The 19,830-nt window shown below is 45.1% G+C and overlaps 1 protein-coding gene across 1 annotated transcript in view; it reads right to left on the bottom strand.

Annotated features, from left to right (window-relative positions):
• Positions 1-19,331: 19,331 nt before the first annotated feature.
• The window catches only part of LOC145342711 (NALCN channel auxiliary factor 2-like), a 413,750-nt gene continuing 413,251 nt past the window's right edge, over positions 19,332-19,830 (bottom strand). Inside the window, exon 3 of the mRNA XM_080188270.1 lies at positions 19,332-19,636. Coding sequence (XP_080044396.1) covers positions 19,332-19,636 — 305 coding nt within the window. The remainder of the gene's footprint in view (positions 19,637-19,830) is intronic.

Genomic DNA, 19,830 nt, shown 5'->3' with positions numbered 1-19,830 from the left:
GCTCTCGCTGATCTCTTGCTCAAAACAGGCAGAGAATGCGTTGAGCTCATCGGGGAGGGGACCATTGGTGTCAGTGATTTCACATGTTTCATCTTGTAGCCTGTGATACCTTGCAGACCCTGCCAGGGTCGATGGGTGTCTGTGTGGCTAGTTTGGGATCCTTGCTTGGTCCCGTACTGTCTTTTGGCACCTCTGCTGCATCTCCGTAGATCATACCTGCATCTCTTGTATAGGTCAGGGTCAACTGACTTGAATGCCTCAGACCTGGACTTCAGTAAGCAGCGGATACCCACGTTCATCCATGGTTTCCGGCTGGGGAACACATGGATTTGCTTCTTTGGCAAAGGATTGTATCATTAAGCAGAGGTTCCTTGTTTAAGAGGTTTGGAGTTGCAGCAGCAAATTCCTCCTTGTCTGCAATCTTGTCAGAACAGGAACCACAGCCAAACTCTGGCTAAGAGCAAGCGTCAGGTCAAGTGGTGCAATGCCTCATCTTGTCAGCTTAGATTTTGTTTGTCTCCCTTGTGGGGACCTTGAATCGGATTCAATTGGATTTTGAATTGGATTTTTAGAGAAAGCAAGGAATGGATTTGGGGTTTGCCCGATCCATTCTGAGTATTGAAATTTAAAGTTTATTTATGAGTCACAAGTAGGCTTACATTCACACTGCGATGAAGTTACTGTGAAAATCCCTCAGTTGCCACACTCCTGTTCGGGTGCACTGAGGGAGATTTCAGTACGGCCAGTTCACCAAACCTGCATATCTTTGGACTGTAGGAGGAAACCAGAGTACCTGGAGGAAACCCGCACTGATACAGGGGGATGTGCAAACTCTGCGCAGTCAGTGACCCAAGCTGGGAATCGAACCCAGATCCCTGGCTTTGCAACTTTAAAAATGGAGTTCAAAAAAATTAAACAAAAAATAATCTGAATTCATGATTACATAACCATCTTATCATAAAATAGAATCATGGAATTCCAAGAGTACGGAAGAGGCCATTCAACCCACTAAGTCTGCACCTACTCCATGACAGAGTATCTTACCCGGGCCTGCTCTTCCGCTCTGTAACCGCACACATTTACCATGGCTAGTCCATCGAAACTCCACATCTTGTGAGAATTAAAGACAATTAAGCATGGTCGATCCACCTAACTTGGACATCTTTGAACTATGGGAGGAAACCATAACACCCGGAGGAAACTCACGCAATATGGGGAGAACATGTAGACTCCAACACAGGCAGTCACCCAAGGCCGGAATTGAAGCCAGGTCCCTGGAGCTGTGAGGCTGCAATCCTAACCATTGTGCCGCAGAGTTGCCCTGGTTAATCGCTTCCAGTAACTGTCAACTCAGATCCAATATATGGTGATATTAGTATAGTGGTAATACTTACTCATAAGTCAGAAATCTGGATGAACGTTCCAGAGACATGAGCACAAATTTCACCACAGCTGCTGGGGTGAAATGTAATGGCAATTAATGAATAAATGTGGAACAAATTGCTGGGCTCATTAGCATGAAACAACTGGGTTATTATTAAAGATCCATCTGCTGTCCTCATTTGGTCTGGCCTCCATGTGACTCCCCACCTACAGCAATGTGATTTACTCTTAATCGTCCTGAGAAATTGTGTAGGAGGCCACTTGATTGCACACGGCTCACTACCACCTGCTCAACGGCAATTAAGTATGGAAAATAAATCAGTTGTGCTCTTGCCAGAGATGCTCACATCCCAAAGAATGATTTTTTTCAAAAGCTATGATGACATCTGGCTTCAGCAGTGTGGCAGAAGCTATACAGAGCAACTGACATGCCCAGTCCGATACCCCGGCACTATGTCATGTATCACTAACTGCTCAATCTAAATTCAAGGGCCTCTGGCAAAGAGATGTGTAAGCCAATAGATGCTGCAGAAAGGCTTAGACTCTTATCCTCAAATCCATAGAACAATGGTCAGTGTGATGGCACGGTGGTGAGCACGGCTGCCTCAAGCATCAGGGACCCAGGTTCAATTCCAGCCTCAGGTCATTGTCTGCGTGGAATCTGCACATTCTCCCCATGTCTGTGTGATTCTCCTTTAGGATTGTCATTGAACCCTACAGTGCAGAAAAAGGCCCTTCGGCCCATCAAGTCTGCACCAACCACAATCCCAGCCAGGCCCTACCCCCATATCCCTACATATTATACCCACCACCCCCTCTAACCTACGCATCCCTGGACACTAAGGGGCAATTTCTTAGCATGGCCAATCAACCTAACCCACACATCATTGGACTGTGGGAGGAAACCGGAGCACCTGGAGGAGACCCACACAGACACGAAGAGAATGTGCAAACTCCACACAGACAGTGACCCGAGCCAGGAATCAAACCCAGGACCCTGGAGCTGTGAAGCAGCAGTGCTAAACACTGTGCTACCGTGCTGCCCTTTAGGTGCTGAGGTTTCCTCCTGCAATCCGAAGATGTGGATTGGCCATGCTGGATTGTCCCTTGGTGTCCCAGCATGTGTGGGTTAGGAGGATTAGTGGGGTAAAAACCTGGGATTACAGGGGTAGGGTACTTTGTCAGAGGATCGTGCAGGCTTGATGGGCCAAATGGCCTCCTTCTGCACTGTAGAGATTCTATGAAATAAGATATTGGATCCTCGATTAGCTAAATACAGTAAGGAGTCTCACAACACTAGGTTAAAGTCCAACAGGTCTATTTGATACCATGAGCTTCCAGAGCACTGCTCCATCACCAGGTGAGTGGTCTGAAAGCAGTGCTCTGAAAGCTTGTGATACCAAATGAACCTGTTGGACTTTAACCTGGTGTTGTGAGACTTCTTACTGTGCTCATCCCAGTCCAACGTCAGCATCTCCACATCAAGATTAGCTGAAGGAAGCACTTCTGTTACTTTTCAAGAACTCAAGCTATGAAGGAGCCTTTATTGGACATGTAGCACATCTTCCATGAGGTTAAGAACATAAGAACATAAGAACATAAGAAATAGGAGCAGGAGTAGGCCATCTAGCCCTTCGAGCCTGCCCCGCCATTCAATAAGATCATGGCTGATCTGTTGTGGCTCAGTTCCACTTTCCCGCCCTCTCCCCATAACCCTTAATCCCCTCTCTTATCAAGAACCCATCAACCCGCTTCTTAAAAATATTTAAACTGCTTTGAAACATTTGTTCTCATGGAGAAAGGCAAGACTAAAGTACTTGGTAATCCTCAGCATAGTCTCCAAACAACAGTGTCCAAGATTAACTTAGCATCCCCCAGAAAGTGAAAAGAAAACTTCCATTTATATTGCATCTTTCATAATGTCAGAACAGGCTGATGTGTTTTACAGCCAAATTGGTATTTTTCCAAGTATAGCCTCTGTTGCAATGTAGGACACGTAAGCACTCGATCAGACCCACAGACAATGCTATAAATCAACAATTGGGGATAGATGTTCCATGTATCTTATGATCAATGTTATGGAGATGTGGAGCAGTAATACAGTTTTACTGTTCCTTTGTTCTGGTTCTAGTCCAAAAGCTAAAACCTACTCCATAGGAGATCCGAGAGCTTTCGCTTCTTGCCAGTTCACTGAAGAAGCACTTCCAGGCAATCTACTGCTCGTTGCACAAGCCTATCCATCTTAATTCAATACTCATGATGGTAGATAAATGACTGCACTGTTTATGTACACCAAAAGTAGCAATCCAATGAACCTTAAGATATATCTTTTCTTCACCACAACTTTTTTCCCTCACCTGTCTACTATTTTCCTTGCTAGAGCAACTAGAACATTGGATTTGTTGGGTCTGGAGGTTACAAAACCGTGAATGAGGGTTTCAGCAGCTGGTGAGTTAAGGCATTAGTGAAGACTATACAGGCAATTGCAGATAGTCTTCTGAAAGGATTTCGAATCAGAAGTTTAGTTTCAGTGCAAGTGAGTTGCCAGAGTTCAGCCTAAGGCACAGCCAGAAATGGGGATGACCAGGGAGCAGAACTTATGGCTGAAGTCAAACACCTTTAGCCTTCTCAATGTTTGAATGCGGGGATATTCTGGTTATTTCAGGACTGACTGTCAGGCATACAGTTTGACAGGACAGGGGCACTGGATAAGTTTTAGAGGGTTGGTGGTGGGCATCATCAATGTCTAAGGTGGAATCTGACTTTGTGCCTTTGGATAATGTCATCAGGAGACAACATATAGATAGAATCATAGAATCCCTTCAGTGCAGAAGGAGACAATTCGACACACTGCGTCTGTATCGACCACAATCCCACTCAGGCCCTATCCCCATAACCCCACATATTTGCCCTGCTAATCCCCTGACACTAGGATCAACTTAGCATGGCCAATCAACCTATCCCACACATCTTTGGACCGAACGAGAAAGCCGGAACACGTGGAGGAAACCCAGGCAGACACAGGGAGAATGTGCAAACTCCACACAGTCAGTACTCTGGAATTGAACCCGGGTCCCTGGTGCTGTGAGGCACCAGTGTAACCATTGTACCATCATGCCATCGAAAATTAGAAAGGGAAGTCCAGAGGTAATGGTACGGATGCAGGATTTGCTCAAACACTGTTTTTGTCATCTCCTTCTGCTTCTTGAATGGAAAGCAAGATTTTTTATATCCAAGTTCCCTAACTTTAATTGATTACAGTCAGTCACAATACACACAACTTATTGTCCTGATTTAAAGTCAGATATCTCAGTTTCTTTCAAAGATTTTTTTTTAACTGCAACAATATTTTAAGTTGATGAGTAAAAATAATTCAGCAGTTTGAAGTTGCAACACCAAAAGTTAAAGGCTTACCTTTTCTGAACTCCTATTCCATTTGCGATGACTTATTTCTCCCAATTCTGAACACTGCTGCTGTATTTGCCAACCGATGGGCAAAGTTATAGCACTGGGTTCACTCCAGTTAAATAGATGACTCCCTCTGTTGCCAAACGCATCAGTCACTTGCACTTTTGTGGAGTGAGAGAGTTGGGGGAGGGGCAGGAGGAAAGGTAGAGAGAAGTGGGAAGGAGAGATAGAATAGAATGGGTCCACATCAACCACCCCCCACTCCAACCCCCAACCTCCCCAACCCTGCCAACACACACACACACACACACACACACACAGACACACACACATATTTTCTCTTCATCAATTTTTCTGCTTTCCTCAGGGCATTAATTAATGTGAAGTGTTTTTCTAGTCCTCCAAATCCCTCATGCAAATATCCATTCATCAAAGAAAGTGTTGGCAGCCTAGCCACAGGGTGGAGTCAGGATGTCGCAGGCACATGCCATTGCTTTCCTCAGCTAACACACATGATTTCCAGCAATAGTCACCACACAGTCATCAGGAATAAACATTCAGATTGATCTTTCTTAGCCCGGGGACTCTGGGCAAAATGGTTGCACCTCTGTCTCTGCCCAGCCAGAGGTCAATGAACGGGGTCACCTGCAGGAGCTGCAGGTGGTTTCTTCCTGCTTTCCGTTGTTCAGCTCCACACTGCAGACGTCATTTGTCCTCTTAATTTATCAGAGGAACTTGAGTTGTGATTAGCATTGTTTCTGGATGTATCACCGCTCCTGCTTTGACTAAGACCACAAGAAACGACAAAGGGCTGTGAATGGAGCCCAATCCACCATGCAAACCAGCCTCCCATCCATTAACTCTGCGTATACTTCCCGTTGCCTCTGCAAAGCAGCCAGCATAATCAATGACCCCCTACGCCCCAGACACTCTCTCTTCCACCTCCTTCTGTCGGGAAAAAGATACAAAAGCCTGAGGTCACGTACCAACCAATTCAAGTACAGCTTCTTCCTTGCTGCCATCAGACTTTTGAATAAAGTTTGCCATGCAGGTGCACTCAGGGAAGTGAAAATTAATACATTTTCTGGAGGAAGCAAATCCCTGCAATTGGAAGGGAAATCCTCCCCGACTGCTGCATTTGGTCCAGGCGCATGGACCTTTGCTGCATACGGCCATGTCCATGAGTTGTTCTTTCTCTACATTCTAGTTATGACTCTAACACTTTGAAATGCTTTGTCTGTACAACGCGCAAAAAACAATACTTTGCACTGTATCCCAGTACATGTGAAATAATAAATGACAATGCATGACAATAATACATCAAATCAAATAAAAAAAACAAACAAAACCATTTGTGGGTCAATGGGCTTCACCACTTTCCAAATAATAAATGTCATCTCCCCTGGTTATTGTGACGAGACGATACCCTGCAGCAACAGAAACCTGAACATGACAAAAGAAAAGGAGAGCAACACTTTAAACCATGTTGAACATGCCTTTATTTATGGTACACTCGAAGAAAATAGAAATTCTTATTGTGTATATCTGGACATGGTGCAGAACTGCGAACGCACTCCTTAAAGAACCATTCCATCTCAATCCCAGAAACAATCGTTTACAGTAATGAAATCACAAAACCATGGATTGGAAATCACACACTGTGGAATAAATCACATTGGTAAGCTCCCTGGGTCGATACGTCCGCCAACCCCTGCAGGATGGGGATCGCACCCGGGAACTTCCTGGTCCCTTTGGCTCAGTTCCATCATTGGGCAGGGTCTGCGTCTGCAATACCGTAAGAGGTGCGCTTCCCCTCCCCCCCCCCCGGCTCCTTTCATCCCCCTGCCCTTTCCTCAACTCCACGCCAAACACCCCCCCCACCCCACCCACCCACCCACCCACAACAATCTTCTAGCTGTCTAGAACAGAACAGAAAAAACAAAGTGCTACATTTAGAAAATATCATTATCGATTTTTTTTTGAACGGTGAATTCACTGACTACACTTATGATGGGGGATGAAGTTTTAATAAATGGGGAGGTAGAAAAGAACCTAAGAAGAAATTATTTTGGAGATCTGGCGCGGAGAGAATAAGTGAGAATCACTGACTTCTCATCCCCACCTTCCCATCATGGAAGATACACAAAAAGGATTAGAGTCTAAAATGTTGAAGCGTAAGTGACCTGCAGATACTTCCCTTTTACCTACACACGCATCTGTATACTGTTATCAAGGTGGTAACGCAACACCGTTACGAGTGGATGTATAGGTGGAATTTTCCGAAGATTTGTTATCAAGGTAGTAACGCAACACCGTTACAAGTGGGTGTATAGGTGGAATTTTCTTAAGATTTGTTTGGAGGTGGGGATCGGGGGGTGGGCAAGAGGGGCCAGCAGCTTCTATTTTTAGAAGTATTGTTTACGGTTAGTTACTATATAAGGGGGAACTAAATAAACTGGGGAGATCCAGAAGAGCGAAAACTGTACGTTGTCCATTGGAATAAAATCAGGTAGAATGGCAAAAATGATTTCTCATTCATTCCATCAATATATTTGGCAATTTCTGCATGAATGTGCCCTTGTTTTTTTCATGGTTTCATGTACATTGGTTGGTCTTTGGGTGAATTTTTGTGCTCATCAGTGTGAGGGCTGCCAGTGCCTGAGAAAGAAATACTTCAGTCTATTTTTGTCACCGATGCCACCGTCAAGCATTCGGAGCGAGGTATGGCGTGATTAGATGCAAGGGAAAAGTTCCCGTGCACTGCCTCAACATTGCACCTTAGCCACAGCGTTAGCGCAGCGCCAGTGCAAATCTTTATATTCCCCACCTTTCTTGGTCGCTGCAAAGCGAGGTTGAAAATTTAGAGTCAAATTATGGCAAATTTCTCCTGTCTGGAAAAGAATCAGCGGGAAGAAAAAAGTGGCCTTGCAACCCAAAGGTTTTCCCAAAGATAGGGGAGTCTAAAACTGGAGTTTTAAGGTGAGAGGTGAGAGATACAGAAGGGCCCACAGGGGCAATTTTTTCACTCAGAGAGTGGTGAGCATCTGGAATGAGCTGCCAGAGGCAATAGTAGGGGTGAGTACAATTTTATCTTTTGAAAAGATGAGTACATGGGATTTAATGGGATTAAGAGTTATAGATAGGCCTGGTAGGTATGGATATGATTGGCGCAACTTGTGGGCCGAAGGGCCTGTTTGTGCTGTAGTGTTCTATGTTCTATGCAAAAGCATTTAGACAGTTACGTGGGTAAGATGGATATAGAGGGATATGGGGACAAACGTAGGCAACTGGGACTCGCTTAGTGGTAAAAACTGGGCAAGTTGGGCCAAAGGGCTTGTTTCCATGCTGTGAACCTCGAAGACTCAATGGTCGGCATTTTACAACTTTGCTCGGGTGAGGCTCGTAACATCCCGCAGAGGCCAACGGAGAATTCCGTTCCGCGAGGCAGTAAAATTCCAGCCAATAGCTCTATAATCCTCGGAATTTCAATGAGACTATTCAAACTGAATTCAGTGAGGATCCTTGAAGTTTTGCAAACAGAGAAAATAAGTGTGCCCCAAAACTGAGCTGGATTTGAACGCAGGTCCCAGAGATGAAAAAGTGCTGATTAACCCCTTGGGTCCTCTTATCTGGTTGAAACTTTTGTGAGAATAATTGGTCAATGGATGGCGTTTCTCCAAAAATCTGCAAAATATTTGAAGGCCAGCAATTGTGTAGACATGAAAAATGTTTTGCTACTTTAAATTTCTCCCCTGCTAGTGGTAGAACAGAGAACTGACAGAACTGAAGGGACCCTATTCAGGTAACAGTGGGACTTGAAGCTGCAACCTTAGCCTCATGAGCTGAGTGATTCTGTTTTGCTACTTTCTAGTGAATCATCCTTGATAATGACTTGTTTCGTATGCAACGGCCACCTGCCTATAAGTAGAGCCTTCGACATGTCAAGACAGTTCATGGAGGAGTGACCAAAAACAGACAAACGATGCTGAACAATGAAGGAAACACAAGGAACGATGACCAGATGCTTAGCCTTGGAAATAGGTTGAAAGTTGGTTGTTAAAGGTCCTGAAGGAGGTGGAATGGTAGATGCATCTAGGGGAGAGTTAATAGTGAGGGCCTCACACAGTCAGAGGCATGGCCCCCTACAGTGACGTGGCAGGAGGGAGGTGCATAAAAGGCCAAAGTGAGAGGAGCAGAACGGTCCGGGTGAGGTGCTTGGAGCTGGGCAAGGAGGTGGTGGTGAGGATAAGGTTGTAGGGAGATAGAGTGAGGGGCAAGACTAGGAACGGACTGAGACATGCCTGTCTGAGTTCTAATTCTGAAGTGTTGGAGGATCAGAAGCCAAAATGCTTTGGTGGATAATAGGCAAGTGAGACTTGAAACAGGATGAAAGGGATGTGATCAAATTGACAGAGGGAGGCTGGCATCGAAGGCCCACAGAAGCGCATTGGAAAAATGATGTACACAGGTCACAAAGACACGGATATGGGTTTAAGATAAACTCAGATTGAGACGGTGATCAATGTTGTTAAGTAGGTGGAAATTGATCACTATATGATCAGAAATAGGAGAAGATGGTGGCCATTTGGCCTATCAAGCCTGCTTTCCCATTCAGTTAAAGCATGGATGATCTCATTGTGGCCTTAACCCAACTCCACTTTCCTGTCAGCTTGTCATAACCCTTGCAAATCAAAAACGGGTCTAACTCAAGTAGGGTGTTCTTTGTGATGGATATGGGCCGGAACTTCCTGGCCATTCATGCTGGTGGGATCTTCCAGTCCTGCTGATGATGCGCCCCCACCGGTGGTTTCTCGGCAGTGAGGGGTGCATGCAACGTGAAACCCCGTTGACAATGGCGGCACCAGAAGATCTCGCTGTCAGCTGATAGCCACCTACTGCCACCCTGAAACGCAAGGTTGGTTGCATGGTAAATCCCACCTAGCTCAGGACTGAGTAGAGATAAGAGATTGTGAACAGTTTGTTCCCACCTGAGACAGTGGATAGAAGGTGGGGTGGAATCACTGGTAAGGTTATGGCAGGAGTTGAAAACAATGGCTTCAGCCTTCCGAATATTTACCTGGAGAAAATTGACGCCTATTCTGGTGACTGTACTTTTAAGAAGCAATTGCAGAGTAAAGATCACATGAACTGGGGAAACCAATCAGGGAGCAGGATGGGAAATCACCCTGGTGAGCTTAGCTTCTGTTCCAGAACCTTCTCGGGAGCTGGCTGCAGCCAGAGCCTGGTGTAGCCTTTCCCTGTAAATAAACATGTTGTTGTTTTTCTCTGAACTAGTGAACAAGAATTATTATTTGAGACTTGGGAGGGTAACTTTTCCATCCTGCCCACTATGATTCCCGGACCATGGGTGTGGACCATGGAAAGCTTCACTGACCTCGGGCAGGATTTTCTGGTTCTGGGGTGAGTACTGTCCGTAAAATCCCACCCTCAGTGTTGTTCAAACAGCCAACATCTCAGGGGTCATGGAAGAGGTCAAGTGAGCGGGTGGCGAGGGAGAGCTGGGCGTCATAAGTCTACCTGTGGAAGGAGATCCCATGTTTGTGGATGAGGTTGCTAAGAGGTAGCCTGTCACTAAGGAGAATTAAGGAGTGAGAAATAGGCTCTGGTGGGAGTCCAGATATGGTGAAGGGACAGAATAAGTTGTTAATTCTGGCCAATATTGGATAGGTAAGTGCGGAACTAAACAAGGTAATGTTAGAGAATAGGTCTGAGAAATGGTTATAAAAAGGATTTTACCCAAAATAATGACTTGTATGTTCTATTCCATTTTTAGATTGAGTTTTAAAGTTTATTTATTAGTGTCACAAGTAGGCTTACATTAACACTGCAAGTCACTGTGAAAATCCCCTGGTTGCAACACTTCGGCACCTGTTTGGGTACACCGGGGGAGAACTTAACACAGCCAAACCACCTAACCTGCGCATTTTTCAGACTGTGGGAGGACACTGGAGCACCCGGAGAAAACCCACACAGACACGAGGAGAATGTGCAAACACACAGACAGTGACCCAAACAGGGAATCGAACCCTGTTCCCTAGCGCTGTGAGGGAGCAGTATTAATTCCTGTGCCAACATGTTGCCCTGTAGCTCTGCAGTTTACCTCTGTAGTTACAAAATCCTAAAATTGAAAGACTGCAAAAAAGGCTGAAAATATGTCTGCGTAAACGTTGTGCGCTGCCTGGGTCTGGGTCAGGGCACACACATTGTTTCCATTTAAATTTGCTTTATCATCCCCTTTTTGCATCTCACTACCCAAACACTGATGTCTTAACTTTGAGGTTATAATATCTTGCAGGCCTAGAAACACCTTGAAATGGACTCTCACTGAAAACGGGTAAAGAGCTTCAAAGGCTTTCCACAGCAGAATTTACAAACATTGTTTGAGTAAAAAGTTGGAAAAAGTGTTAAGTGAGTGCCGTGCCTGTTTAAACATCTAGTTTTAGCATCCAAGTTGGGGTTTAATTACTGATGATCATGATTTAAGCGTGGGTGGAGACACTGAAACAGACACCTGAACGTTCACCGTTCAAATAGTGAGTTGGAGTATTCCTTCTGGAATGCTATGTGTGGACTTCCCTCTCACTCCCAGGGAAGGCGTGGAGTGTACTGGCTGACACACACATCAGGAAATATCAGAAGACTGAGGGAGAGGGTTCACAGAGGAGGGAACTGGAGGTCCTGTTGGAGAAGGTATGAAGGAGGAAGGGTGCCCAATGAGGAAGGAACGAGTGTGACCCATGTGGGAGGAAAGCACAGAAGTTCTCACAGCCGGAAGCCTCCCGCCAGGACACGGCTCCAGTGCTGCAACAATTTGACGTGAGTGGTCAAGGTAAGATCTCCTCTTACAGTCATGTTTCTCAATAGCTGCCCCACCTGCATCACAACCCGAACACACTCAATCCATCATCTAACCATACACTGACATTCAGATAACTGACTCAACTGCATCCTTCACTGACACTACACGCACCTCTGACACATCAGACAGCTTTTATATATTTATTTGAATCTTGTTGGAAGGAAAGAAATGTTACTGAAGCTTTTTTGGCTCGCACTCATCAGGACAGAGGCAGGAGTGCCAAATCTCAACCAATCACAGCAATTTATACTCCAGAGAAAAGGGTGCTGATTGGCAAGTTGACTCTGATTGGTGGAGGCAAAGCCATGTCGAAAGCAATGGCAAACTATCAGCTCCCCAAGCTGTCCAATAATTCAAAAAAAGGGCAAGGCTTGGACATGTTCCTTTTGTTTGCATTTGAATGTATTTTGCTTCGAGCAAGCACAGAGTCACGTTCCGAGTTTGACCGCCTGCTACACAACTGAGCAATGTCGTGTACGAATTCCAGTGCTGGTGTGATGTCAGATGTGTTGCCCATGCATACCAATAAATGGCCAAATGAATTGAGCAGTATGTTTATGTCCTTTGGCTGTTTGTTACAGACAGAGGACACATCATATTGAACCAGTCCCCGCTTGCAAAATCCAAAACAGAACACCCACTGATAGATGTGAATCTGTGATTGGGCAGCACTTGCTTGATAATCTTGATTTGGCCAATAGCTACGTCAAGAACCAATTTAAGCTTATCAGGAAATCTGATAACAAGGCTCACTTTAGTTTGCTGGAAGCGACATACATTCATCAGAATTGGTCTTTTTTAACAAGGCCAGGATTTATTACTACCATGAATTGCCATTGAAAAGACAATGGTGAGCTGTCTGCTGCAGTTCATCTGAGCCAGGTACATCTACAGTGCTGTTAGGGAGGGAGTTCCAGGTTTTTGACTCAGCGACGGTGAAGGAATGGTGATAAAGCTTCAGGATGGTGGGCAGAATTTTCCTGTCCTGCCTTCCACAGGGATTATAGCTGGCGGGGTGGACCATGCAAATGTCCACTGGCGTTGGGTGGGGTTTTCCGGTCTTGGGCAAGCGCAGCCGGACGATTCCGCCCAGGCAAATTGAAGGTGGCTATATTTCCATGCATCTGCTGCTTTGGGCACGATCTTACTGGCCATTCACACCACGTTCCTGCTGCAGCGAAGTCGGAGAATTTAGCACTCCGCCAAATCTCCATTCGCAGGATGGCTGAATGGGTGTAACACTCTGACCTTTGTCTTTCTAGGTGATGAGTTTTTCCCATGCGTGTTGTATATGGTACACATTGCCGGCACTGTGCCCTGGTTGTGAAGGGATTCAGTGTTAACGGTGGTGAATAGGGTATCGATCAAATCAGCTGCTTTGTCTTGGATGGTGTCAGGCTTAGTGAGTGTTCTTGGAATGGCACTCATCCAGGCAAGTGGAAAGAAAGTGTTCTATCACACTCCTGATTTTTGCCTTGTGTCTTGAGCAATCAGGGAGTGAGTTACTCTGCACAGAATCCCCAGCCTCTAACCTGCTCTGGTAGCCACAGTACCTACATGTCTGGCTCAGGTCAGTCCCTGGCAAATGGGAACCCCCAGGATATTGAAGGTGTGCATTCAGCAATGGTGATGATATCGAATGTCAAAGAGAAATGGTTAGATTCTCTATTGTGCAAATGTCACTTCCCAAAAATCAGTCCAAGCCAGGGACTTGTCTAGGAACACTGCTTCAGTATCTGAGGAGCTGCTACTGGTGGCAAATCCACCCTCATGATTGCCAGACAGAACCTGGGGCCTGTCACCATGCATCTCCAGCCCCTCTCACCCTCCTGTCCCACTTCTCATCAGCAGTTGATGATGCTATGCCAGGCCTCTTGTCTCCCTCTCATTCCCACTCCAGGTCAAAGAGCACCCTGGCAAGATCCCAGGCCCAACTGCTCCTTTCTCCCAATGACTCCTATATGGTCTCCAGTAGGGTACAGTAACACAGCACCCACCCTCTAGAGGTGAAGAGCTCAGGCAGTTTGACAAAGTATACTAGAAAGTCTCCTGATATGTGTCAAAAGTCCTCTCAAAAGGTAGTCCAGTCAGACAACCTCGATCAGCTAATGAACAGTAAAAACTGAGCACGGCTTTAAGTGGTTCAAGAAATCCTGAAAATTGACTTATTTACCCTTGTTGAGTTGGCCACTTTTCGCAGAGGGTATTAACTTTATATGTTTATTTATTAGTGTCACAAATGGGCTTACATTAACACCACAATGAAATTACTGTGAAAGTCCTCTAGTCACCACACTCTGGTGCCTGTTCAGGTACACTAAGGGAGAATTTAGCACGGCCAATGCACACAACCAACGTGTCTTTCAGATTGTGGGAGGGAACGGAGCACCTGGTGAAACCAAGGCAGACATGAGGAGAACATACAAACTCAACACAGACAGTGACCCAAGCCAAGAATCGAACCCAGGTCCTTGGTGCTGTGAGGCAGCAGTGCTAACCACTGTGCCACCATGCCACCCAAGCAGTGCCCAAACAGAGTGATAGGCATCAGTTTAATTGGTAATGAGAGGCCGAATTAACCTCAGAGCAGCTATTCCTAGTGCATCCTTAAACTCCATTATAGAAACATATAAGATGATTAGGGGTTTAGATAGGGTGGATGGTGATAGCCTGTTTCCTCGGATGGAGAAAGCTAGCACGAGGGGGCATGGCTTTAAATTAAGGGGGGGTAGTTATAGGACGGATGTCAGGGGCAGGTTCTTTACCCAGAGGGTGGTGAGGGACTGGAATGCCCTGCCTGCTGCAGTTGTAAATGCGCCTAGTTTGGGGGCATTTAAGAGATTGGTGGATAGGTTTATGGACGAAAAGGGATTGGTTTAGATTAGTGGGTCAATGTTTCTTTAAAAATAAGACTGGTTGGCGCAACATTGTGGGCCGAAGGGCCTGTTCCGCGCTGTAATGTTCTATGTTCTATGTTCTATTACCATGACGCCATCTTGCCCTAAATACAGGTCAACTTGTCATTGTAACTCAGGACCCCATCTTGCAAAGGCCTAAACAACTGATTGTACAGTGGGGAAAACAGTTTCCTCGTAGTAAAGTGAGATGATGAAGGGCAGGATTGGGGAAGAGCCGGGGCGATGAAGGCGGGTGGAGGAGTAGATTAAACCCAGATACCTTCGATGGACAAATCTTCACCAATACCATCCTACGTAACTTCGGTATTGCCTATGAGTTGGTGTGATGTCTAATTTCTAACAAGCTGACACCGGTTTTTGACTTTGTGTTTGAATCAGGAAAAGTGTTTGCCTGTACACTGAGACAACAACTCATTCCTAACATCAGTCCAACTCAGCTGGAAATAGATCTTGGGCAATGATGGGGTAGTTGATTGTATTAGATTGCTTGATTGCAAAGACGAATAGTGAACCATGATCACATTCTTTGATGATGCTATTTGCCACGATGATGAGGGCCATTTTGGTGTGATGGAAGGAGTGGGAATGTCCTCAATCACTATCAAGCCCATCTCTGGCCATTTCCCCGTATCCCTCATCACCCAAATCCACCATCTGAAGCCACTTTCCTCTGAATCTGTGCTTGGGGGGAGAAAAAAATCTCCCTTCCAAGTCACCTACAGTGTCAAATTTCCAACTGTCTTCTCTATCATCCTCCATTCACTACAATACTTCCACACGTATTAATTTGTTTAGCTTTCATTGTCGGGGTGTCAGGATCCTGGAGCTCCCTACCTAACAGTGCTCTGGGAATAACTTAACCACACGCCCTGCAACAATTCAAGGTGGCTCATCACTTTCAGGGGCAACTCTGGTTAAAGTTTATTTATTAGCGTCAAAAAGCAGGCTTTCGTTAACACTGCGATGAAGTTACTGTGAAAATTCCCTAGTCGCCACAATCCGGCGCCTGTTCGGGTACACCGAGGGAGAATTTAGCATGGCTAATGCACGTCTTTCGGACTGTGGGAGGAAACTGGAGGAAACCCACGCAGTCACGGGAAGAATGTGCAGACTCCGCTCAGACAGTGACCCAAGCAGGGAATCGAACCCAGGTCCCTGGTACATGAGGCAGCAGTGCTAATCACTGTGCTGCCATGCCGCCCGCAATAATTGCTGGCCTTGCTAGTGATGTTCCTCCCCAGAGAAAAAACAAAACAATTCTATTTTGTTAAATGCCATTGTCCCAAGCAAAGCCTTTACGCCCTCATCACAATCATTCTCCCAGTCTGACTTCCTGGTCTAAAGGCTCGTGCGTATCCAGCACACAACTTGGTTGAGATTTTCAACCACCATCTGATGTGGCTGGAGAACACAAAGTGCTTTCGGAATAGAGAAGTCTTAGATGATAGCAATGACAAGCATTGGCTGTGAATGTAGGCTGGAGCAGGGAAGGGAAATATGCCGGGCAAACAGTGTGGCAGAAGAGTCAAGTGGTGCTGAAATAGACGTTAAAATCACCCAAAAATGCAGGATTGCTCAGTGCAGTGGACCCTAAGGAGGGTAGATATCTCAAGGAACAACTTGGTGTTGAGCAACGAATGATTATTCTGAGGATTTCCAAGAGAAAGATGATGTCAGATGAAGGGATTGAAGTAGGAAAAAGTACTTGGGATGCAGAGAGTGTTGACGACGTTAACTCCCAAAGGGCACGCTGGAGTGTGTGGTTGGTGACGAGAGGAGGGCGTGAGTTGGAGGTGCTGCTCATAAGGAGTCAAGAGTATGAGAGAGGGGGCATGAGCAGGATCAGGGGGTGACCTCAAGTCTGGGATAACAGCAAGAAAGGAAAAAAGCAGAGAAGCAGCTGCTATTGGGATGGGGTGGAAGTTACAAAATGGGGACAAATAAAATGGCGGCACTGTTGGGTGATAGGAAGGGATGAAGTCAGGAAACAAGGCTCCAAGAAGGGTCCAGGATGAACAATAGGAGATAGAACAAATGTTCATAATTAAAAAAAGGCGTTCCTCAAATTAAATTATACACCCTGTATCTGAAGCTGAGTTTCTCCACCCTTGTGGTATTTTGGTAAAATTGAGAGTAAAAGATGTCTGATTGGAGTTCAATTGAGTGTACAATGGGGTCTGACTTGAATGCATATATTATTACTCACCGTTGGCGGGGAGGGGATTTAGGCACCAGTTTAAGGGCATGAAAGGCCTCTCCTAAAACAAGGCACATGAGTTTATTCTATGCTATGGAAACAGTAATAACATTTCTCATAGCTTCACATCACTGAACCCATACCCAGGAGATCATTACTAAGAATCTGGTCCCAGTCTCTGCTTCCATTTTCAATGTTAATGGCACACACAAAAAAAATCAAGTGGTTTACATCTTAAACATGATGATATAAACTGGTCTGCTTTGACACACCTTATTCATGGCTTTGACTGCAGAAAGGTGAAAATTGAACCTCCAAATAATACAATTACTTTTATTCTGGCATGGCAAGACTTCTAATTCTAGAGTTCACTTGGAATCTGTTTTTGATGGGTGATTAATCTGCGTTCAGTCCTGGCCACTATTATAAACTCCTTCAAATATAAATGAGACCAAATTGAGTTGGGGCAGGGGGGGAGGGAAATTAAATGATTATTCCTTTTGGATGAAATTCTCTGTTTTGAGGTGAGAAAAGAGATAATGGTGGGAATTTTATCACATCGTCTGCCCCAGAATCGGGGCGGGCAAGGCTCTCAGAACAGCATTCTCGTTTGGCTTGGGGCGGGATTTTATGAGCCCTGGATGGGAGAGGCGGTAAAACTCCAGCGAATTTCCCAGTTTGGCACCCAGAATGAGCCCTCTGGTACCCCCACACCAGGTACTTCTGTGATAACTCTCAGCCTCAAATTCCTCAGTGTAGCATTTCTTTTTCCGCACCAGACGTCTTTGAGGCCTCGTTGAATGAGATCGACAATTCATGTGCAATTTTTTTTTACCGTCAGCCCGCACACTCTTAAACTGGGCTGAGGCTGTTGTAACGGTTGCCAATGTCAACAGATGTCAAATGATGGCATTCTATTGGCCCGAAGACGCTAAATCTAGCCCACTGTTGACTGTTTCATGACATTCCTAACTTCCCTCCTAATCTTTTTTTTAACTTTGATGGTGTCCTGTGGCAAAGGCTGTCCCATCCTCTCAATAATTAAAATATCTATTGAAGTTCCTAAAATGTTGGCACTCAAATTTCAGAGATTGGTGATGGTAGGGGATGAGGGCAGAGTGGATTCTTAGGTTCTCGAGAATCGAATACACGACTATAAAGGACAGTTTAACTGAAAGTCTTATTATAAAATCTTCTTAAGTTTTTGCCCTTATTGTCTATGATTATTTTTGTTTACAAAAGTGAATATCTGTGTTTGAATGCTTCACCAGGCTGCCGCCAAGTTGCTTTTTGCTATGCAGTGCATCTGGCGATGCATGCTGTAAGACATACTCATGGGAATCTTAGATCTCCATATGTAATGGTTAGGCATCTAACCTGTACCGATGCAAGAGTTCCATGTGTCAGCATTAGGTTCTTACAAGCAGTAGATAGGATTCACGTATCTACGACTTGGCCACTATAAAAGGGACCCAAACAGCTGATGATATTTTTAAATTTAAATTGTACCATAGTTCCCCCACCTTCTCTCTCTACCAACCCTGTTTCTTTTTCATAATACTCATATCTTTCATGACAAGGTTATGAGCTTCCTCCAAGGCTACCGTCATCACCCGTTTAACTTCTACGCCATCAAGCAGATGTTCATACATTTTGAGTTGGGTAGCCATGATATCCATGCCAAGTAGCCTGCTGAGAATTGAGGAAGCACGTTGCATATACATTGGTAAGCAGGAGGGTACATTAACTATTCACTCTACCGTACTTTTCAGTCATACCCCTTCAGAGTAAGTGCCTACCTATCCTGCAACTGAGATGCTCACAGTCACTTTGCTGGTGTTCCTCACAACAATGGGTAACAAATCTTAACTAGTTGTTTAACATTAAGATGACAGATCAGTACTGGGTTTGATGTGAGGAAAAACAATACCAGGGTTACTTGGGCAAGTAAACTATTCAGGGATTTAGACACCTATCCAACCCTCTGATACGGGCAAAACATACTTGGTTCAAGCACAGGATTATTGCTATCTGTCCCTGGGACGACTAGGTCATGTTCGTAGGAATAGACACCACAAAGAACTCAATGAAGACTACCGTGTTAGAGATTAGCTTGATTAACCGAGAAGGCAAAAGAAAACATCCTGTGATGAAATTGTTCAGTGCTTTTGTACATCTGAACCCTTTTGTCGTTACGTGTGGAACAGATGGAATTTACAGGAACTGTCTATTTCTAGTATCTGTCCCAGAGACAGCTATGCTTTTTCCAAATGATTTTTACCCTCTGTGTATCGGTAGCCCGACTCTGTAGAGTAACATTTTAAACCATCTATCCTTGTCAGAGCAGATAAGCATTTCTGGACCTGCCATGGCCAGATGTTTGTGTTTTTTTCTCAGCCTTACTGCGCACTGTTATGCATGGCTGCCTGCAGCCCAACTCTTCTTTAGCTTGGTCTTCTGAAAACCCTTTGAGCCTCTTTGCTGCTCGGTACCATGGCCCCGTACGAACTGTTGAAAAAAAAAGAAGGTAAGAAGACATCTTTTTCTACTCTTCACTTGCGGAACTGTCGTCCAATGCGCTCACTGTCTCCATGCCAACCCTGCCATTGTTCTGAAAACCAGTAAATGTCACCACAGTGTGTAGAAGAATTAATACCAAAACACACAGCTTAAGTCTGCTGTTGCACAGTCGCGATGCTGCTGAGACAGGCAGTGAAGACTTATGATGCAACATGGAGTCCATGGATTTGGTAGATACATTATAACCTCTGTCCCAGGGTAGATCACAGGTGTTCCATCTGACGTCACAGCATTCTGGCTCTGCATTGGTTAAATGGTTTTCTAGTAGCCCTATTGCACAAAGAAAGGAAGAATTAGATCAGAAATAATATGGAAAGGCAGTTTCCCTTTCTTCACATTTTCTTATTTATTTGGAGGATAATCCAAAGAAGTTTTCTTTCGCTCACCCCCTTCCAAGAAGCTTGAGAGGGATCGAGCCAAGAAGGCTTAAACAGGTCAGTAGCTATGCTTTCCCATCTAGGGTT

Source organism: Carcharhinus amblyrhynchos, chromosome 4 (assembly GCF_965287045.1).
Source record: "Carcharhinus amblyrhynchos chromosome 4, sCarAmb.v2.hapA, whole genome shotgun sequence".
Taxonomy (NCBI): domain Eukaryota; kingdom Metazoa; phylum Chordata; class Chondrichthyes; order Carcharhiniformes; family Carcharhinidae; genus Carcharhinus; species Carcharhinus amblyrhynchos.
This window is presented reverse-complemented; position numbering and strand designations above follow the sequence as displayed.